Source organism: Panthera pardus, unplaced genomic scaffold (assembly GCF_024362965.1).
Source record: "Panthera pardus isolate Hobbes unplaced genomic scaffold, ASM2436296v1 HiC_scaffold_12, whole genome shotgun sequence".
In the NCBI taxonomy this organism is placed as follows: Eukaryota; Metazoa; Chordata; class Mammalia; order Carnivora; family Felidae; genus Panthera; species Panthera pardus.
Window position 1 is genome coordinate 50,174,348 of NW_026526677.1, and position 21,074 is coordinate 50,195,421.

Genomic DNA, 21,074 nt, shown 5'->3' on the forward strand with positions numbered 1-21,074 from the left:
CATCTCTACACACCCCTTTCCTTCACCAAATTGAGTATAATGCAATCATTTCACAAACTTTTCCAGATACTGTGTGTCCACATGCAAGGACGGATGAGGGCAGGGAGAATCAGGATGAGCCTCCCCTTCCCCCCCTACCCCTACTCAGCCCTCTCTCCGCCCCTCAGTCAGAATGTGTTTTGATAAGTGGTGGCTTGGGAACCGCATAAGGGTGACAAACTGTGCCCCCCCACACCAATTAAATTTTTTAAAAAGCTGCTATGGAAGGAGCGAATATTAGTTTCCTGATTTATAAAGCCAAATGGATTAAGCTCATTCATTGCCTGAGGAAACAAAAAGGAAATCTTCAATACCTCTGTGCACATTGAGAACAGGAACAATACTGGTCTTTAGAAAGCAGAAACCTAATTTGGGGGAATCAATTACCCTCTGTGTCCCTGCCTCTGTGGGCTCTCATACCGGCTCTCTCTCAATAGAGATTTCCTGGGAGGTAAAATGTGAAGTTGGTCAACCACACAGACACACCCTCGGTTCAGCCTTGCAGACAGGAGGGAAGAACTAGGCAAAGGGTGGGTGGAGTTCGGTGGGGGTATGCCTGGGTGTCAGGCACCTGTGGAAATAGGGGCAGAGGCTGGGAGGGCTGTAGGATAAAAGCGGGGGGTGAGGAGGAGGCAGTACCGAGATGCGCCAAGGACGGGGGCAATGGGAACCTGGGGTTCAAAACAGGGGCGGAGTGGGGGGGGGGTAATTGGGGTTGGTGGGGGAGGGGGGAGCATAGCCCAACAAGTGCACAAACAGCACCCACCACTTCCTGATCCTCTCATTTTCTCTTCAGTGTTCTGCACTCACACCCCATGGGCTTGAGTGTGCAGCGGGCAATGCTGGGGCAGTTATGAAAACAGAAAGGAGATGGGGCGCTCACCACAGTAGCCACCGAGTCACGTTCACAAAGTCACGCACAGAAACACCCACAATCTCACCATTCCTGTGCTGGATCTCAACCCCGAACCCTCGGTTCCCAGACCCAGAGCCACACCCAGCCCGATGCACTCATGCAGTCCCTCACCATCACACGCACGGATCCCCCATTCACACCCGCGCGGCCACAGACTCAAACTCCCACCCGCGATCGCAACACATTCCGCCACCCCCAGGCTCGTCTTCGGCTCGCACAGCGGCTCATCACCCCGCGCAGCCCTCACTCTGGCATGCGGTCACACACACACACACACGCACGCACACACACGCACACGGTCGCTCACACGCACACACTCTGGCTGTGCTTTTGTGTTTTGTCAGAATTAATGAGAAAAGTTCCCGTGCCCTGCGGGTAATTAGTGTCCTTGGAGTTAAATAAGCTAATGGCGGGCACCTCTGGCCCAAGCAATTATGTTTGTGTATTGAATAATTGATTCAAAGGGGGGAAGGGCCGCTAATCAGATCTGAGCATAATGAATTGATTTAATTAACAGGGGAACTGAGGGGCCCTGGGAAACGCAGGCTGCACTCAGCTGAGGCGAGCGCGGCCCGCGCGGACGGAGAACGGGCGCGCGGCGGCTGCGGCGGCGGCTCCGGCCCGGCCCGGGCAGCGCCTGCTAGCGCGGCTCCCGCGACCCCGCGGCGGACCGACGCGCCCCCGCCCCCGCCCCCGGGACGCGCACGCCCTCCCGCGCTCCCTGCCCGCGGGGCTAAGCTGCCGGCGCCGGTCCGCCCGCCCCCGTCCCCGGCCGCCGCTCGCGGGGCGCGGAGCCCGCGCGGGGCCGGCGGGAGCAGCGCAGGCGGACGGCCGCGGAGTCCGAGCCGCGCGCCCCTCCGCGTCCTCGGCCCACGCCGGGCTGGAGCCATCGCGGGACCATGGTGTTGGACCAGGAGGACGGTAGGTGCCCGGGGCCGAGGGCCGCGGCGGGCGCGGGGCGGGGGCGGCGGCGCGGGCCCTGCGGAGGCCACCCCGCTCGCCTCGCGGAGGCAGCGTCCCCCCGCGTCGGCCTCGGCCAGCTCGGGCCGCCTGGCCGCTTCCCGGAAGCGCGGCGCTGGGTGTGCGCGCGGGCGAGTGTGCCGGGGTGCCGGGCTCAGCCCCCGGGGTTCCTCAGCGGGGTTGGGAAGTCCCCCGGGCCGCCCCGGACTCGCCAGCCCCGCACGCTCTGGCCCGGAACTTTCTCTCTGGCTCTTGCCGCCTCGCAGACACAGGGAGCGCCTCTGCGACCCGCGCCGCGGGCTTCCCCGCAGTGCCCACTGCCCCAGGTCTCCCAGGCTCCCTGGGTGGGTGTCTGCACGTCCCCCCTTCCTCACCCGACTGCGGAACGGCTCCCCCAGGGGGATGCCCTGAGAACCTACAGTCAAACCAGCATGCTCCTGGGGTCGCTCAGATCTGGAACTTCATAGCTGCGGGATGGGTGACATTGCTTCACCCCTGGAAGGGTTCCCCCAGCCAAGCGTGTCGGGAGGTGCCCTGCTGGCTAGGGTAGGGCTCCAGATCCAGAATATCAGGGGCGGATTTACCTTGAAGCTAACGAAGTTTAAGCTTCATAGTCCTTCAGTGGTCATTTGGCGTTAGTAATCTTGTATTCCTTTTCTTAAAGAGCACCCCAGCCCCCAAATTGCATAAGTAAGCTTGGCTCTCAAAAAATCTGGATCCACCCCTGAGTCCAACTCACAGCTTTCCCATTGTAGCTGCCAGTCTGGCGGGAGCACGCAGAGCCACGCTGCCACGCTGCCCCCATGGGATCATTCCCCAGGGGCTAGGGCAGTTCCTTAGTGCCTGGGAGATGAAGCTCTGAAGCGTGAGGCAGGGAAATTTGAGGCTGGGAGGCAGCTGCTGGTCTGCAGGGAAGGGTCTGGCTGCCTGGCCTTTCTCTCTGGCCTCACTAGTCCCTTGTCCCAGCCTACCATCTTACCCTGGGGTAATCAACTGTCCTGGTTTACCCAGAACCATCTGGTTTTAGCACTGAAAGCCCTGTATCCTGGAAACCCCTCAGTCCTGGGACAAACCAAGACAGTTGGTCAGCCTACATCCACAACCTTCTCAGTGCTGTTGTGCAGGGGTGGATTGGCCTTCATTAAGAGGGTGGGAGAGATCTGCTTTCTGGTGTGCGAAATTGGCCTAGGCTTCCACAAGGCCTAACAAATTATAACTACAGCTTCCTAGAGGGGTTTCCAGAAACCAAAAGAGGAAAGTTTGTCAACTGTGTACTTCTCCACTCTAGCTGGTTGCAAATTCCTGTGTTTGGACTGCTTTTTAGGGGGCGGGGCAGGGCATCTGAACTTGGCCAACAGGCATCCTGATTGTGCTTCAAAATCTGTAGGGTCACTCTGTCCTGTCAGCTGTGGTGGCCACAGGGAAGGGGCCCTTCTCACTCCAAATACCTTTCTGAGCGTCACCTGTGAAGCCAGCTTGTAACCCCACCTTGGAGACAGCTGCACTGTGTTGGAAGCAGGGCCCTTGGGCTGAGGCACATCTGACAGCCTCCACTGAGTTCTGGAATATCTGGTCTGCCCAGGCCCTCAGGCAAAGAGTCTCCCCCACTGCTCGAACACACACACACACCCCGACCCAGTGCACGAACCCTTCCTTAGGACTTTCATTCCAGGTGCAGTGACAAACTGCTAGGACCTGCCCAAAACTTTGAAAGGCAGCCAGTAGAAACCCCTTTCTCCTCACCATAACCTGGGGGTTAATCAACTGGTCTCCCTCTGCTGCCCTCAGAGGCATTTCAAGGACATTCTGGAACACTCTTGGCAATGTTGGCTTGAGAGTACATGCTCATCAGCTGTGGACTGTGTTGGAGTCCCACTACCTCCCCCAAGGGATTGAGGCTTCCACTCTGGTGTTGCAGGTGTGCCTCTGGACCTGGAGGCGGCTTAGGTGGGGGAGGCCTGGGCACAGGAGTTACCTGCGCACCCAGCAATTCCCCATGTGCTGAGAGGGTGGCTGGCTGCTGGAAGAGGGTGAGGCTCATGTCTGACTATGTCAGCCCAGCAGGCCCCTTCCTGGCTAGAAGCTCAAGTCACCTAAACCTTACTCCAAGGCTTGCTGGGTAGCTCTATAAAGTGGGAAGGTCTCTGCAGAGGCCCTTCTCCAGATCACTGTGGAAGCTCAGTGCTGACAACAGAGCGTGCAGAGAGAGCTGTGTATGGACATGAGCAGCCCTTCACACACAGCACCGGTCTGCTGATCTATCCTACCAGCTTCTTTAGCTCAGCACCCCAGGCCTGCTCCAGTCCCTGAGTTGGGGCACAGGGCCCCTGACTCCCCAGAGGGATGCTGGTTGGGTGGCTGCTAATTGGGCACGTTGGAGTCTTGGGGGAGCTGTGTTGGGACAGAGTCGCCAGCACACCACATGAACAAGAGTGGGAAAGTGCCTCCAGATAGTCAAGTCCTGGTTTGTGGGTCAGGGCCAGACCCTGAGAGTGAGGAGAAGCGGGCCCTGGAACTGGAGAGTAAAGCCACGGCCTTGGTGGAGCGAATGCCTCCAGGTAGCTAGCACAGAGGCATCTATAGCAAGAACCTAGCCCTTGCCGGCCTGTCAGGCCCATTGCTTGTGACACTGTCTGGCCCCCAGCTCAGGCTGGGGTGAGGGGTTGCTACTAAATGGGCCAGTGGCAGCAGTGCCAAAGCCTCCCTCAGACCCTCGGGATATAGCTCTGGCTGCGGTGGCAGGGGAGAGATCAAGCTTGCAGTCCTGAGGGACAGTGAGACTGAGCAAAATGATATATTTAACATCAAATATACTCAAGGACTATTAGGATTAAGTATTCAAGATGAAGGGGAAAGTGAAACCCTCGGAGCTGCGGATGAGGCATCTCATTAGAAGCAGCCTCTTCTGTTTTCTCAAAGCCTGACTTCCCTGCCTAGGATGGAGGAAGATGGGCCTCTGTACTGCTCCCCCATTCCCCACCCTGGTCAAGCACGTTGCATTGCGGTCTGCCAAGGCTTAAGGGGCACAGCCTGGCCTCCAGGTCTCATTTATACCCAATAAGTCCCCCCACTGTTGGGGCGCCACAGTTTACAAAGCACATTCACATGCATTAACTCATCCCCACAGCAACGTGGGATAGCAGAACATGTCTCCCACTACACAAACAGGGAAACTGAGGCCCAGATAAAGTGATTTTCTAAGATTCACCATTTGCAATAGGCAGAGATGGGATGAAATCCCAACTGGCGGTCCTTTGATCCTCCAGGGACTTCGGCTTCCTTCTCCTTGCCTGGGTCTAGTCCTCAGAAGTGTCTGCCAGGGATGAGCCTCTGACACATCTATCCGAAGCCATCTTTGGGTTAGAAAAAAATCCATTAAGATTTCCATCCCCTCCTGGAACTTGGTACTGTCGAGACAAACAAAACAAAACAAAACACAAAAAAAACAAACAAAAAAAACCTCTTGGTATTTAAGAGTGGCCTTCCTAGAGTAGGCAGTCTGGACACTAGTAGAGAAGTAGGGTTCAGGAGGAGAGGAGATGGGCACTGTCTTCCCTCCTGCCTCCTGAATTACAGAGGAAGAATTTTCAACTCCTAAATAGCAGGAATCTTTTGTTCACTGCTGTATCACCAGTGTCTTATAATAATACATGCTCAATAAATAGTTGTGCAATGAGAAAAACCTTCAAGGCCGTGCTGTGCTTGCTCAGAGAGAAGCTGAGACAGGATCCCACTTCCTATGGAATTAGGATGCTCTTGCTGGTAGGGGAGGGGGGTGCTGGGGTCAGGGTGGTGCCCTAAGACTCAAAGTGGGAGAGTTTGTACCCTGCAGAGGGTTAACTTTGCCAAAAATCCAGGAAGCAACCAGAAGCCTCTGGCAGAGCAGGTAGGAAGCGAGGGCGCGAGGTCAGAGAAAGATCTGCCCGGGGCAGAAACCAAGGCTGAGGGGGTGTGAGTGACAGACAAGGGTGGTACACCTGACCAAGGGTCTGGGATGAGGACCCTGGGTGCTGCGCGGAGCCACGCGCCGAGCTGGGGCCGAGCTACCTCCAGGTGGCGCTGCGGAGCCGGGCACCCGCGCGTCTCCACTCCCCATTAACCCAGGAGGGAGGGGGGCCTCGGGAAATGTGTGCATTTATTCAGTAGCAGGAGTGCAAACCTCATACATTGAGGGAGAAAGGCAGCGGGAGACGGCCGCCGAGATTCCCCCATCTCTTTGAATATAATTTTAGATTGAGATTCAGATTAAATCCGAGGGGAAAACACTTTATGAGGCTGAAAGCTGTGTCGTTGCCAGAGCCAGGGTTATGAGCTATCAAATGCAATTACATTAAGACAGATTATACTGGGCAAATTGAGCCATTTAGAAGGTGAGAATCAAAGAAACGGCTCTGATCCTCTCTTCCCTGTTCTCTCTCCCTCTCCCCCCCCTCTTTAAATTGCAGTTCGTAGTTCCTTGCAATTCTGAGGCACAAAAGTAGGTGAGACTGCTTTTGTATCTGCGAAGTGCTTCACTCCTGAATGTAATTCTAGCTGAGTGCAATCTAGGTTAAGAGCCGGACAAGCGGGTAATTAGAGCCCGCTCGCTGCCCGAGGACCGGCCGCCCCGCCGAAGCGCGCCCCGAGTCGGCGCCCTTCTCCCGGCCGAGCCGAGCTGCGGCTGGACACGGAGCGCCCGAGATGATGGTGCTGGACAAGGAGGACGGTAGGTGGCGAGCGGGGGGCCGACGCCCCGCACCCCTTGGCCCCCCGCCGCGGCGCGCGGGAGCACACGCCGGGACGCTGGCTCACACACGCCAGGCGGTGCAGGGCTTCCCGGGCGGGCGGCGCGCGGGGGGAGAAGGGCGGGGGCGGCCAGGTGGGGCCGGGGGAGGGGTGAGTGAGCCCGGGGCGGGCGGGCTGTGCGCCGGCCGCGTGCTGCTCTGCGGGGCCGCGTGCAGGCTCGGGTCCCCTCGGATCTCGGCGCAGTGGCGCTCCGCGCGCGGCGTTTCGTCTTTGCGGCCGCTCCTCTCACCGCAGCCATCTCCCTCGCGCCGGCCGCATAACCCGAGAGGGTAGAAGCGGCGGGCAAATCAGGGGCTTCGGGAGAATCGGACGCCAGAGCTTGCGGCCAGCGGGTGCGCGGGAAGACCCTGCTTGCCCCTGGGTGCCCGGCGGGCGAAGGGAAGGCCGGCTGGACCCTCGGGGAGACAGACGTCTCAAGTAGTGGCCCACTATCTCCCCGTCCCCGGGCGCGGAGGCGGGAGTTTGGCCCAGAGGAAGCAAGTGTCCCGCCACCGGCCAGTAGCACTCTTGCAGGAGCGGCCTGCAACAGTGCCATGACCTGCTGTGGTCGAGAGCCTCAGTGCGCCCTACAGGTCAGAACAGAGGGGCCAGGGTTGCTGGAAGCCTCTAGAAGGTGGTCCCACATACCCCAAAGCCTTCCTGACTGGTAGTGCCCTGCAGTGTGTGTCCTGGTATGTTTAGGAGAGATTGGGGAACCCGTTGCGCTTGAGGGTAAAACCAAGCGGGTGCCCTGTGACCCAAACGGAGTACCCAGTGTCCAAAGAGTAGCAGTTCCGTGGCTGGCCCCAGGCCCCCCTGCCCTATAGGTGAGGGTTGCCTGGTGTGTTGGTGTTGTAGGGAGATTAGTATGTAATTGTTGGCACCCCTGCTGTCGCCTGACTTCTGGTAAGGAACTGAGAAGGTGGCTTTGCTGTGTGTCAGCAGGAATCCTCTTTGATTGACCATGGTGGCCATTCTCTGACCTGCTAGTCAGTCTTTACTGGCCTGGGCCCTCTGCCCACCAGGTCAGTGGTGGTGTTGACATGGTCACTTAGTAAAAATTCCAAGTTCAGTGACTTGCTCAAGGTCACACAGGGTGTGCCCTTTGCTGCTACCACATGCTGATGCTCCTAGCCTCCCCACTGCCTCTAAGACCTTCATCAGGGAGGGGCATTTAAAGGGTCTGGTCTGGGAGTCGCGTGTGGAGGAGCCTTGTGGCCAGTAAGCCCACGAAGGCTATTTCTCAGCATGTATGTGGTAAGAGAGGCAAGGGGGAACTAAGTGTTTCTGGCCAAAAGAATGTATTTGCCAGGGTCTGGCTGGGATGGATGTAACCTCCATCTCTAGTATGCTCTACCTCTCTCCAGGATCCCCATGTGGGCTGTCATAGGACTAGGCTTCTACAGGTCTGTGTAACGAAAAGGAGAAGGGACCGGGTCAGGGCAGGCCAGGAGGGAGGAGGCTTTTTGTTGTGCCCATATCTAGCCTTCACTTTCCCTCTTGGTAAAATGAGGGGCTTGCAGAAGATAGTGCAGAGGGTCATTCCTTGGTGTCTGGAGGTACTCTCATGATGGAAAGCATGTGGAAATCAAGGTATGTCTTCAGCCATGGTTATTTGGCATGCTTGGCTCCTCAGGCCCAAGCCAGAAATCGAAAACACCCAGACCCTATCCTTGGGAGGCCTTAGGGAGATTGTTCTCCTGGGACAAGATGACCTCCACCACTGCCACCTAGGTAGTGCCCTGTGCAGGCATCCCAGATTTCCTTTGAGCTCTGTGATACTCAAGATTTTCAGATGAGCCCTGAATGGGAATAGATATCTGGAGGTCATTTTAGCCAGTCTCCTGCCTCCAGACTGCAGTGCACCTCAACCACTTGGGCATATGTGTTTCCCCTAATCTCCACCAGATCTGCAGAGGGGAGCTCAGGATGCCCCTTGGTCCCCTTCTCTGTCCAGTCTAAGCAGTGTGGTGCCCACTACAGCTCATACCACTGAGCTCTGGGGGCCCATAACAGCACAAGGAAGGTAGACAGCTGGGACCCTGAGGAGCCATTTGATTCTTGTCCTGCCCAGCCCAGAGGTGTCCTCCAAAAGCAATCTTTCTGCTCGTAAATCTTCCCTCCACTTCATATTAGAGTCTGGCTTCCTCCAATTCCAAGAACCCCTGCGGGTGGCACCGTCAGTATGGGAAGGGAGAAAGACTCTAGATCCGCTCACCTGCCCCTCTGTGCCTGCTGCCTAATTTCTTCCTGGCACTTACCCCTTTCAGCAGGTGGCCCTGTGAGCTGGGTGGCAGCATTGGCCCCCAGGGCCCCCAAGAAGCATGTCCCTCAGGGATGCAGCACTGCACCCTTTGTCTGGCTGCAGCAGGGACTCGGGCCCTTATTAACCACCCCCAATGCCTTTTCTCCACCTGACAGCATCTTGTTGGAAGGGGCTGGGGCTCTTCTGGTTGAAGTCAGGTCTGCCAGCTACCGAGGACCAAAGCTCTTGCTCTGCTGGGCTGCGGGGCTTTCATGTTGCACTTCTGAAAGATAATAAAATATCAATCGCTTTGCCGTAGCAACGGGTTTAAGAGACTTTCTGAAGTATTGAATCGTCAGAAAAAAAAAAAATTTTTTTTTTTTTTTTTTGCTTTTAAGCACAGTGCATTATTAATAAAGTAATCCATTAGGTCGAGCAGTGAAGGGCCACCACAGAGAGGAAAGATCTGTTTTGCAAATGGTTAAACTTCTGGTTTTAAGATTAATTGCTTTCATTTGGACGCTTGCTCTTGGCCTAGCCATCTCCACTTTACTGGAACTCAGGGTCCAGGCTTTCTAAATGCCGTCGGGCCTGCCTGTCAGCAAAGGAAGCCCTGCTCCAACTTTCCCGGAGAAACAGCCCTTCTTTCCCTGGCACCTGTGCCTGAGCTGGCACTAGGCTGCGGGCCTTCCGGAGAGGCTTGCAATCTAGGAGAGCAAAGGGAGCTCTGAGCACAGAGAGCCAGATTAGCCCTCAGGCCATTGGAGAAGAGACCCTTGAGTAGAGGCAGGCAGCAGAGGGTCCAGCAGCCCCAGGAGCAGTGAGAGCCTTGGGTTGGGACTGGGCAGGAGAGGATGCCGAGGGCACCCTCTCGGGGTTGTTGGACCGGGTACATGCTAGAGAAGGGCAGGTAAGCTGCCTCTGGAAAGGCCCAGCCGGAAGACTGGAGTGACCACAGGGCACAGCAGGCAAATTGGAGAACTAAACACCAGACATGATCCTTAGAGCATTTTTAATAAGTGAAATTGCCTAAGGACAGTGGAGCTGGACTGAGGAGGGCCAGACAGCGAGTCTTCAATTGTTAATGACCACTATGAGTGTGACCTCCACAGTGGACCTGGTTGATCCACCAGGGCAGGCTCTTGGCTATTCTTGGGTACTGACCAGCTTTTGCTCAGCCATTGGCAAGGCCTCCTGGGATAGCCCATCACGCTCTGGACTGAGAAGAGTCCTTGGGGGTCTCTCCTAGCAGAGTGTGGCCAGGACCTTCCTGGCCCCAGAGATAGAGGCAGGAAGTGGGCCCTGGTGCTGTTCCATGCCAGAGACCCCAGTGGGTCAGCAGGAAGTCAGAGTCCAGCAGATACTGGTGCCTACTGAGGACTGGTAAAGGCCTTGTGAGGCCAATAGCATGGGGCCCAGGCCTGACACTTGCCTGGTGCCTAGAAGAGAAGGGTCTCCATCTGTAGCTCCCATGCCAGCTCCGGCCGCAGCTACCTCCTCGCTGCTGAAAACAAGGCTTCACAGATCTTGAGCAGCATGTACAGCTGCTTACCCTTCCTGCCCCAATTCAGCCAGGCAGAGAGCCTGTAAAGATGGGTCTCCCTCACCCCCTCCCAGAGCCTTGGGTAAAGAAGCAGGTGCGTTTCTCTGTTCCCTGCTCTTCCGTTCATTTGCCCACATGGAGCACTAAGGGGGGGTGGGGGACAGGGAAACAACATAAATTGGTCTGTCGTCCAGAATCCATGTCTCGCTAATGTACCCAGATTAACTCAACTGTAAATTGTCTCCTTGGATGGCAGTGTCTTGCTAAAAGTTTCCCATATGATTCATGATTTGGATTGCTTTTAACGGCTATTGGCTAAGCAAGCCGGTGACTGTACAAGGTGATGCAATTGGCATTAGTGAGGGGAGGCACGGGAGCGTGTAATGCAGTCAATACTGCATTAACTACTGATGCCCAATTACAGGGAGTGGGAGAGAGCCTTTCAGGAGCATTAGGACTGGGGGAAGCTGAGATCACTGGCCGCTGCTCGCCTAAAAGCTTCACCCTTTGCGTGCCGGGGCTTGGCGCTGACGTGGCCGCTCACTTGGCCTCTGTCGCTGCAGGAGCTGCCTGTCTCTCTTACGGTCTCTCTCTCCCTTTCTGAACATGTCCCACAAAGATGCTTTTAGCACATGGAAGTGCGCATTTTCCTAGAACCTGGGCCTGCCTTTCATCCCTCAGAGAATTGATTCCCCACCCCAGCCAGTGTCCCAGAGTCAGACCAGGTGGCTGCCCCACCCACTTCCATTTAAGGAGCCTCCCAGCAGGCCCCATTTGTGAGCAGGACCAAGAGGAGATCTATTTTGGTCTCTCTCCCTTGGAACAGATGAATGATTGCCAGCAAGCATTGGCGGCTACCCCTCTGTGGTCGTGGGCAGAGGAACATGAGGTTCGGCCTCAGAGCAGTGGGCCGCGGGCACCTGGCTGCCAGAGTTGAGAAGTGGCCATGGATGGACAGACCAGGCCTCCTCTGAGCAGGAGACGGAGCTGGAGAGCCTCCCAGGGACACGACCCAAGCCATGTTGGGGTCCCCACCAAATGCAGACCCCCTCCAGAGCTATATCCACCAGGGCAGGCCTGCCCATAAGTAGCCCGCAGGCCAAGGCTTTTGTTCAGATCCACCTCCAGGGACCAGAGGAACTCCTGATCAGGGGTGCTAGGAGATTGGAAGGAGTTAGGGAGGAAGGTAGAGGAAAAGGGCATTGGTTCCCCAGTGTGCCAGGCACCACTGGGCTCATTGCTGCCTCCCCCATTCTGCTAAGCTGTGCAGGTCCAACGTGCCCACTGTGGTTTTGTGTTCCATGCCCACCTGATGTTGAGGTTGCTTTGCCTCCATACCATCTCATCTCCACAATGAGAACAACCATGTCTAAATGGTTGGGTTGTTAATGAGGATTAAATAAGATAATATCTGTGTATACATTTGATAAACCAGGAGGCCTCATGCCTGTGTGAAGTGTTCTCCACACAGCTGGAGTATGATCAAATAATCTGGCACCCGATTTGGTGCCTTGTTCACTCACTCTCCCTCTTCCAGTTTACCCATCATGGCCATTGATCACTGCCATCCAGGAGGCAGGCTGTCTTCACTAGTTACCACTGTCCAGATCTCCAAGGCAGATAGCATTGTAGGAAGAAGCCTTCAAGACCACTCTTTGCAAGCCCATCCATTTATAGGGGGACGGTTGAGGAAAGTGGGCAGGAGAGTTGCCCAGGGTTCTGTAGGGAGCGCAGAGATTCAGCACCTTTCTGAGCTCTGTGCCCAGCTTCCATGACCTCTGACCCTCTCTCCAAGGCATGATGAGGTGGTAGAAAACTCTGACTAGGCGAGACATCAGCTATACTGGCACCGGGTGCCTGAGCATTCCAGTCGTGGCCCCAGCCAGCCTGCCGACAGCCCACAGGACACGATTCTGTCCTCAAATGGAAGTCCTCCTGGCATGTGCTGATGGGCTCTAACCTGGTCTGGGCCTTCATGGACCAGAGCACCCCAAAGGTGCATATGGCATGTAACCCATCCTACCTGCCGTGTCTATAATTGAAGGACATGGAGGCATGCAGGACATCCTCCCACCCTCACGCTTAACTCTTCATGGCATTGCTAGGGTGAGTTTTCCTGACAGGTCTGCACTCAGGATAGGACCACACCAGTGGAGCCAACTTGCACTGGCCTACACATCTCTTCCCAACTCTGAGTTCCGTGGCATCAGGTTGATAGCTTGAAATCAGCCATGGTGGGAGTATTAATACCGTGGAAATCGGCAAACCATACAAATAAGGGCTTTTTCTCAGAGAGCCAATTGTTAAGTATTTATCAGCACACCCCTGGATTGCATTCATCTGGGGCTCTGGACCCACCTGTTTCTTTTCTGCCACTGCCATCCTCCCATCCCACCTAGCATCATTCTCCTGGTTCTTGCTACAACCAGGAACCCAGCCTCTGCTATCCTGACATGATGCCTGAGACCCTCTGCCATGCTAGCTGTCCAGTGCGGGGCTAACGTATTCGCTCTGGTTTTGTGTTGCAGGCGGACTCCGGCATTTACCACTGTGTTCTCGTTCATGTTGTTCCCCTCGCCTGGCATGCCCTTTCCCCTGTAGATGACCTTGCAGGAGCCTACAGGTGGTCAGAGCCTCTTACAGACCATTCCAAGCCATGCTCAGAGTCGCATCCACCCTACCTAGCAACAAGCTGGTCTCTTGTTGGAGTGTGTTCATTTTGTGTTTTGTCTAAGGCAGGAGTCCACAGTGGCTGACACAACTTGAGGCAAAGTAAAGGCAGGTGATGTGACAGGAGTGAGCAGGCCGGTCTAGGTTGCAGGGGCAGATGCGTCAGAGTGCAGGCCTGCCAGGTCAGAGTGGGTCACTGGCTCCTAACTCCTGCCTCTTCCCGACTGAGCTGTCTTGAGTGGCCTGCTGTCTTCGAGTACAGCCTGATTCAGGAGACCTGCGTACTAGGTCCCAGCTGACTGCTATGTGACTTCAGACAATTTACTGGGCTTCAGTTTTCATGTCTCTAGAATGGGAATGATAACATCCACATACACACTTGATAAGCCAGGAAGCCTCATGCCTCTGGAGCAACATTGCTTTGTGCAGAGCTTACAGTCTGATCTCTTTGGCTGCAGCTTCTCAGTCTTTAGGAGTCATAGAAACACACTTGCTATCGTTTTACTGAACCCTTACTTAAAAGTGAGGCATTGTGCACTGTGTGTGTGTTAGTAAGACATTGCTGCGTAACCAACCACCCCCAACTCAGAGGTTCAAAACAACAAGTATCCATTTGGCTCTTGAATCTGTAGGTCAGTGATTTGGGCTGGGCTTGGCTGAGCAGTTTCTCGGGTCTCAACTGAACTCTCTCATGCCTGGCAGATGGCCGATCCACTGGACACCAGGGATACAAGTCCCTCATCATCCAGCAAGCCCTTCCAGCCTGTTTTCATGGCAGAGACAGGTCAGGAGGTAGAGTGGAAGTCTACAAGGTTTCTTGAGGCCGAGGTTTGGTTCTGACAGGTTTCGCTTTTGCCACATTCTGTCGGCCAAAATAAATCACAAGGCCAGCCCAAGTTCAGAGACTGGGTGGGGCTGGTCAGATTCTGCCCTTAAAGGAAAGAGGTAGAGACTCACATTACAAAGGGTGTGCATACATACCAGCAGGAGGAGTAGAGAATTGGGGTCATTTCTGTACTCAGTCCACCAAAGCATCTCCCATGTAAGATCTCACATAATACCCTGAACCACCCTAGAAAGAGCTGCTCGTATTATCCTCATTTCACAGATGAGAAAACCGCCATCCAAAGAGGCTGTGTAGCTAGCTGGTCGCAGGTCCCCCACCTGCAAGTGCCTGAGTTCAGGCCATCTGACTACAGAGTGTGCCGTCCTTCTCTGCGCTCGGCTGCCTCCCTGTTCCAACTGACAGACTTGGAGCTGGGGGAGAAGGACACCCAGGGAGGGTTCATGGGAGAAGAGGTGGAGCCAGCTGGTGTTCCAGCCAGCCAGGATGCCTGGGGACAAGGTGAGGGAAGCTGGCTGTCTGCGTGGTTTTTCGGGGCTGCCATTGGAGGCAGCAGGCCTGGAGGGGAACCACAATGAGGTCAGCCCCCCGCTGCCTTCTCTGGCTTTTCCACTCTGCCCTGCAGTGCCCCTGGATGGTTGGAAGGGGTGAGAAGCTCCGTGGTTACCAGGGCTAACTCCAGCCTGGGCGTGTATGCAGATGCAGTCAGTCAGGAATCAATTCATTGGTTAGCCCCTCACCTCAAAACGGGGCGGTAAGTGGGCTGGTGAGAGGCCTGTGTACATTCATAAACCAGCTGATTGAAAAGCAATATTTCAGATAAATACAAGCCAGCGATCTATCAGTGGTTGTAATAAAACCCAGGCTTCAGGCTGTGATTTTATTTTGAAATAATAAGAATTGCTTGATTCTTTTTACTTGAGTTACCATGGTAATTCCGGCGTGGAGCAGTGTTATATTGATTTAGAAAGTGGACAGTAATATTTCTTTTGTGTTATTCTGTTTCTAGGCCTTGATTTCTAATTTCCACTTGGAGATTACTTTTATAAATTTCTTAAGTCCTTCCACTTTTTTTCCTCTCACAGTATAATTTTCCTCTCACACGCCACTATGTTCTGAGCTTATTGGTTTGCTCTTATTTTAAATTAAACTTGCTGGTTTCAAATATTGAAATGACATCTTTGTCTGTGTCTGTACTTCGGTTTAGCAAAATATTACAGTCTGACGCTTTCTGCTTAATAATTTAAGGGAGGCATTCTGTCGGCCCTCACTGGGTGCTGATAACTTATGACTCAACCAGCGCAGGCCTTAAACTCCTGACATTTTAATATTGTGTGGCGGGAGCAGCCACCCCTCCGCTCTGAGTCTCAGTGGAGAAAACCTGTGTGGCACCCCAGAAGGGAGGTTTAATAACTCAGCCTCACCCGTTGGTGTGATGACTTGATAGAGAGGGGACGGAGACTCAGTCTTCCCATGTAAGTGGCCGCCGCTCGGGCCCAAGCATGTGCTTTGTCCTGTCTCTCCCTTCCCTGAATCTTTACAAGGTCCAATTCCTGATCCCTGGTGTCTGGGAAGGACTATGCGGGGGACTGCCTGCGGGTGCCATCCGGATGCTGGAGTGCCCTGTTTCTCAGCTTTCCCTTTTGTAAAACAAGGGGAGCTCACGTGGGCTTTGAGTCACACAGACTGGGTTCAGATCCTGCCTCTGCCGTGTAGTGATTCTGAATGACAAATGGTAATCGTAATTCCGACTAGTCAAACAGGTATGATTAAGACCGTCTGCTAGGTCCATCGAGGCTTCAGTTGGCCAGGCTCCTGATGGTCTTGTAGATGATTGGTACGGTTCCCTAACCTTCCTTAGGTTTTAGTGAGGAACAGGGGAGAAAGTGGAAGTGGTTGTGCTTTGAAATACTGACTCTGCTCCAGACATGCGTGGGGTTCAGAGACCCAGGAGAATTGCTGTTTGGAAAGGACCTAGGGCTATGGCGTGGTGAGGTGGGTCAGCTCTGCCTGCTTTCCTGGTCGGCCCAACAGAAAGCAAGGGGGCTCTGTCCTCTGGGTTCCCCTGAGTACTCCACAGCAAGGACTGGACTCCATAGGGAAACTCACAGCAACGTGGATTATAGGGCTGAGATGGATCTTCAGGGTCCCCTCTCTCTGGCCTGAGGAGAGGTTCCTGCCCTGTGTGGTACGCCAGTGAGGTAGTGTATTAGCTACCTATTGCTGCGTAACACATTATTTCACAATTTACCATCTTAACACCCATTTTTTAATCTCATGGTTTCCATGGGTCAGGGGCCCAGGTGCAGCTTAGCGGGGTCCTCTGCTCAGGGTCTTTTTTACAGATGATAATTACGGTGTTGGCCGGGGCTGTGGTCTCATGTCGGGATTCATCTGGGGATTGCGCTTTCCCATTCACTTATTTGGTTGTTGGCAGGATTCAGTTCCTCATGGGCTGTTGGACTGGGGGGGGCTCATTCCTAACTGACTGTGGATCAGAGACAGCTCTCATTTCCATGCCACGTGGGCCTCTCCAACATGGCAGCTTGTTTCCTTAAAGCCGTCAAGAGAGAGTGTCTGCTAGCAAGCAGTAGCTCACAGTCTTTTATAAGATGTGACACGTCTAATCACAGATGTGACATTCCATCACTTTGACTGCATTTTCTTCCTTGGGAGCAAGTCCCTAGGTCCAGCTCATACTCAAGGAAGTGGGAGGATTACACAAGGGCATGAATAATAGAAAATGGGATCATTGGGACCATGTTAGAAATCAGCCTACTGTGAGAGGTGAGCCTCTGGCACAGCATCTCAGGCCTCAGGTGTCCAACAGTTTAGCCTCCCCCAGAGAGAATGAAATATCAGCTCCATCCCCAGGAGGCCCATTCCCTCTGCCTCACACCAGGGAAAGCCACAGATGTCTCAAAGCCTTTCACTTAATCTTCACGGCTCCCTTGGGAGTCTGGAAGATCAAACACTAGACCCATTTTGCAGAGGAGGAGGTTGTGCTCAGAGAGGGAAAGACACTTGCCTAGGATAGCCCAGCAAGTTGGTATGTGGCAGACTTGCGATGAGAACCAGGCCTCTGCCTGCCATAAGCTTGGGGAGGTAGTGGTAAAGACACTCCTAGGCCTCCCTGACCCGAGTGGTAAGAGGCAGTAGCACTGATTGTAAGCACACACAGGGACCAGGGTTAGGGATGGAAACCTCTGGATTCCTTGTTTGACAGATGGTAAGTTTGCTGAGGACACTAGGAGCTTACAGAGCAGCTGTTCATTACCTAAGGGCCTCTCTTCTCATTCAGTGGTGACTCTGGGAGGAGGTGAGGGTGGTTCCTCCTGAGCCAGTCTTTCTGAGGCTGTTGGACTGAGGGCCTCAACCTCCCCCTGGCTGTTGCCAGGCCAGGGGGGGCCAGCATCTTTGGGGCAGCCTGGGTGGAGACCACTTGAAGAGTTCTTCACATGGGAGCAGGACTAGAGGAGGCTCTCCTATGAGCTGGAGCACAGGGCCGAGCCAGGACTCCTGCACCCATAGCCTGGCTCTGTCCCCAACTCACAGTATGTCCACGGACTGGCCCCTTCCACCCTCTGGGTCTGTGCTTCACTATTTACATCACAGGGGCTGCTGGCGGCTTGATGCCTAGTGGTACTGTGTATGGAGACATAACTGTGGGGAACGAATGTTTTGAGGCCAAGGCCAGGAGCAAGAAACCATCCTGACAAGGTTGCTTTTTCTTTGGTGTCCTGGGGTCAGAGAAGTAGAGATTCCAGGCGAGGACATCTCTGGCCTCCGGCCCTCCATACTTGGTCTTGCCACATTTGAATCCAGGTGGATGGTCTGGTTTCCAGCTGTTCCCGGGCAGATCCACAACTAAGAGGCAGAGGGGACCCCTGAAGCAAGCCCAGAGCCTGGAGGCCAGTGAACACAAGTCACAGCCTCAGGCCTGAAGGGATCCTGGTTAGTTACCTCCTTTTATGGCAGGGAAACTAAGGCACCAAGAAGCATCTATTCCCTCTCTCAGCTGAATGTCTCTAAGATACTTTCTGAGTAGAAAAGTCTGAGGCCCAGCAGAGGCTGCCTCCAGCCCACGATGGGATGCCGGGGCTATACCCCATCTCTTTGCTTGTCAGTTAGAGGCTGTCTCTAGCAATCAACGGTTCTTACTCAAGCCAGAAGCTGTTTTCCATCTGTGAGGTGTCTTGGCAGGAGCTAGGGCTCTGGAGGAGCAAAAGGCAGTGGACAGGTCTCCCGCAGGTACAGGGTTCTGACCTGGTAGTCAGCCCAAGTACAGAGTGTCACCTGCCTTTTTGTCCCCTGGATGTTTTCACACTGCTCTTTGATCCTCAGAATTTTTTATCAGATCAGTGCCAAAATATGCCTTACATGTGAGAATAACATCTTAGTAATATTATTGAAAATGTAACAATTAAAAAATATCCCGGAAAAAAAAATCAAAATTGGTTGAAATAATTAACACAAAGCAAAACTGGCAGCAGTTAAGATCGCACCTGGCAAAATATGGTATTGACTAAGATTTGATGGAGGAATCAAATCTTCCTGACAAAATTTAGATCTGCCAAAGTTGGCTCAGGAAACATTTTTTGGTAGAAGTAATTATCACAAAAGAAATCTCAACCATGTCAAAAGCTCTAGTTCATAAGATTTAATATGAGCCAAAAACTGATCATGAACCAAATAGTCACTTCAAACTTAAAAATAATCCCAATAAAAATAATTCCAGTAATGTTGTTGAAAAAATAATTTTTTTAAGTGCTAGGAAAAAAAAAACAAAAAAGAATTCTAGTGAAATAAAAACAGGAAAGGGGGGCAAATCTTGGTTTAACGCTAGTGAATAGAAAATTGATGAAGGAATCAAATTGACTTAATAGAGCTCATTAAGAACTACTTTCTTGATGAAAAATCATTAATGTTAGTATAATTATTATCAAAATATGTGTTAGGGGCTAGTTCCTAGTAGCAGATGCTTAGCAAATACTTATTAAGTGAATAGTGAGTGAATGAATGAACGAATGAATGAACGAACAAACAGGTGAAAGAGGTTGGAGAGGAGCAGAGAAGATCCCAAGGATTGCTGTGTTCTAGAGAGAGGATAGAGTTACACTTTATTAAGATTATTTGTACTGCTCTGGTATGTTTTCCAACACCACCCAGCAGTTCTCCAGTTCTCAATGGACACCGACTAGGTGTCCTACAATTTAACTCAGTTCTGACATTCTCTGGCATCAGCTCCCACAGATTAAGGGCTCAGTCTCACAAGACTTTCCCCACTTCAGAGGCCAATCACAAATCCAGGATGTCATCTATACTTCTGGCAGGCCTGCTCTAAATCAGAGTTCCCATGATCCCCTCCTCAGGTTAGAGAATTTTCCAGGATGGCTCACAGAACTCAGAGAAACACTTTCTTATACTGACCAGTTTACTATAAAAGCTACAGATGAAGAGGTACATAAGGTGAGGTCTGGGGAGAGGGATCCTGAGCACAGAAGCTTCTGTCCCTGGGGAACTGGGGTACATCACCCTCCTGGCACACGGATGCATTCATCAACCTAGAGCTCATCAAGTTTTGTTCAAGAGTTTTTTTGAAGCTTAATCTCCAGCCCCCTCCCTGTCTTTCCTGGAGGTCTGTCAGTACACAGGGCTGAAAGTCCCAGCCCTCTAATTGCTGGGTCTTTCTGGTGACCAGCCCCATCCTGAGGCTGGCTGAGGTCCTCACCTTAAGTCACCTCAATAGCATAAACGCAGGTGGGCTCAGAAGGGGCTCCTCAGGAATAACAGAAGATGTTCCTATCACTCAGGAAAATCAAGGGTTTTAGAAGCTCTGCGCCAAGAACCGGAGACAAAGACCAAATATATTATTAAACCACAGTTACTCTGGGGAAAATAAATCAGAGGGGCAGAAAAGACAATGCATAATGTGAGGGGGAAGCATTTTTCCTTTTGAGCTTCCCAGAGTATCTGCTCCCCACCCCTCCAGCATCAGACTGCTCCCTGCTCCTTCCTTCCTTCCTTCCTTCCTTCCTCCCTCCCTCCCTCCCTCCCTCCCTCCCTCTGTTTCCTCCCATTTCCTCCCATTTCCTCCATTTCCTTCCGAGTCTGCAGTCTGCACATGTGAGGTGATGGGGTGCAAATGGGGGTCTGGATGGTTAAGAGAAGAGGCAGTTGAAGTCCAGGAAAAAAAGGGTAGAGGGCATGACTGGAAGTGTGGCCTTGGAATGTGATGGCTCATCTGAGGTCTCCCAGTGATGAAGATCCTGGCTAGAGCCTCTTGGTTGCCAGTAGCCGGGCCTGAACTTCTGGAGTTGAGCCCGAAGGAAGGCAGACTAGAGGACCTGGCTCCAAACCTGTCCTAACCTACCTCTGTCCCAGAGGCCCTTGCTTGTCTGCCTGTCTTTGGCCTGAGGCTTCCTTTGACCCTACCCTTGCTCTTCTATTGCTTCCTCATGACTGGACCAAGATCCTGACTTTCCAGGTTCCAAAGGAATGACCTGAAGCCCGTGGGCCTGAGGCAAGCAGGAGCATACCAGGATGGGGAAAAGCAGCTAGTCCAGACCTGCCCAGCCACCCATGGGCCATTTCCTAACCCCTCTGCCTCATGTGATCTGTCTGTAAAGAGTTTCTTGGCCTCCTAGCTCTGGGCCAGTTTTCTCTCTCAGACTGGCTTCCATAAAAGCTGATTCTGGGACAGAGCTAAGTATTTCTACCTTGTCTGCGTCTAATATAGTCTACTCCCCAATTATATATGGCTAAGGTAGGCCCTGAGAAGAACAGAATTCGTGTCTCAGGGCACCTCCGTGTGGTACAAATGAAACAAGGTCTTGCCTGTGCAGTGAGCTGACTCTCAGGGGCATCTGTGGGTGGCGCCGCTCCTGCCTGGCTGCCCAAGGGTGACTCAAACCACCCCCACCCACCCACTCCATCCTGTCTCTAGCCACACCCTCTTCTCTCCAGGGCCCATACTCCTAGGAGCTCTGCCTTCTCTTCCAGGGTGAAGGCTCTGGATTCCCTCCCCTAAGAGGAGAAAAACCCCAAGAGCATCAGCCCAGACACAGGCAGATGTGAAATCTGTCAAATTTTC

At 53.5% G+C, this 21,074-nt stretch overlaps 1 protein-coding gene across 2 annotated transcripts in view; it reads left to right on the forward strand.

The window, feature by feature from the left end:
- Positions 1-1,716: 1,716 nt before the first annotated feature.
- The window catches only part of LMO1 (LIM domain only 1), a 41,681-nt gene continuing 22,323 nt past the window's right edge, over positions 1,717-21,074 (forward strand). Inside the window, exons 1-2 of one of the 2 annotated variants that reach the window (XM_019456214.2) lie at positions 1,730-1,876; positions 6,361-6,620. In XM_019456214.2, the coding sequence (XP_019311759.1) occupies positions 6,596-6,620 (25 nt within the window). In that variant the 5' untranslated portion in view covers positions 1,730-1,876; positions 6,361-6,595. Of the gene's footprint in view, positions 1,877-6,360; positions 6,621-21,074 lie in introns of both variants that reach the window. The other variant, XM_019456215.2, reaches the window with a different exon arrangement.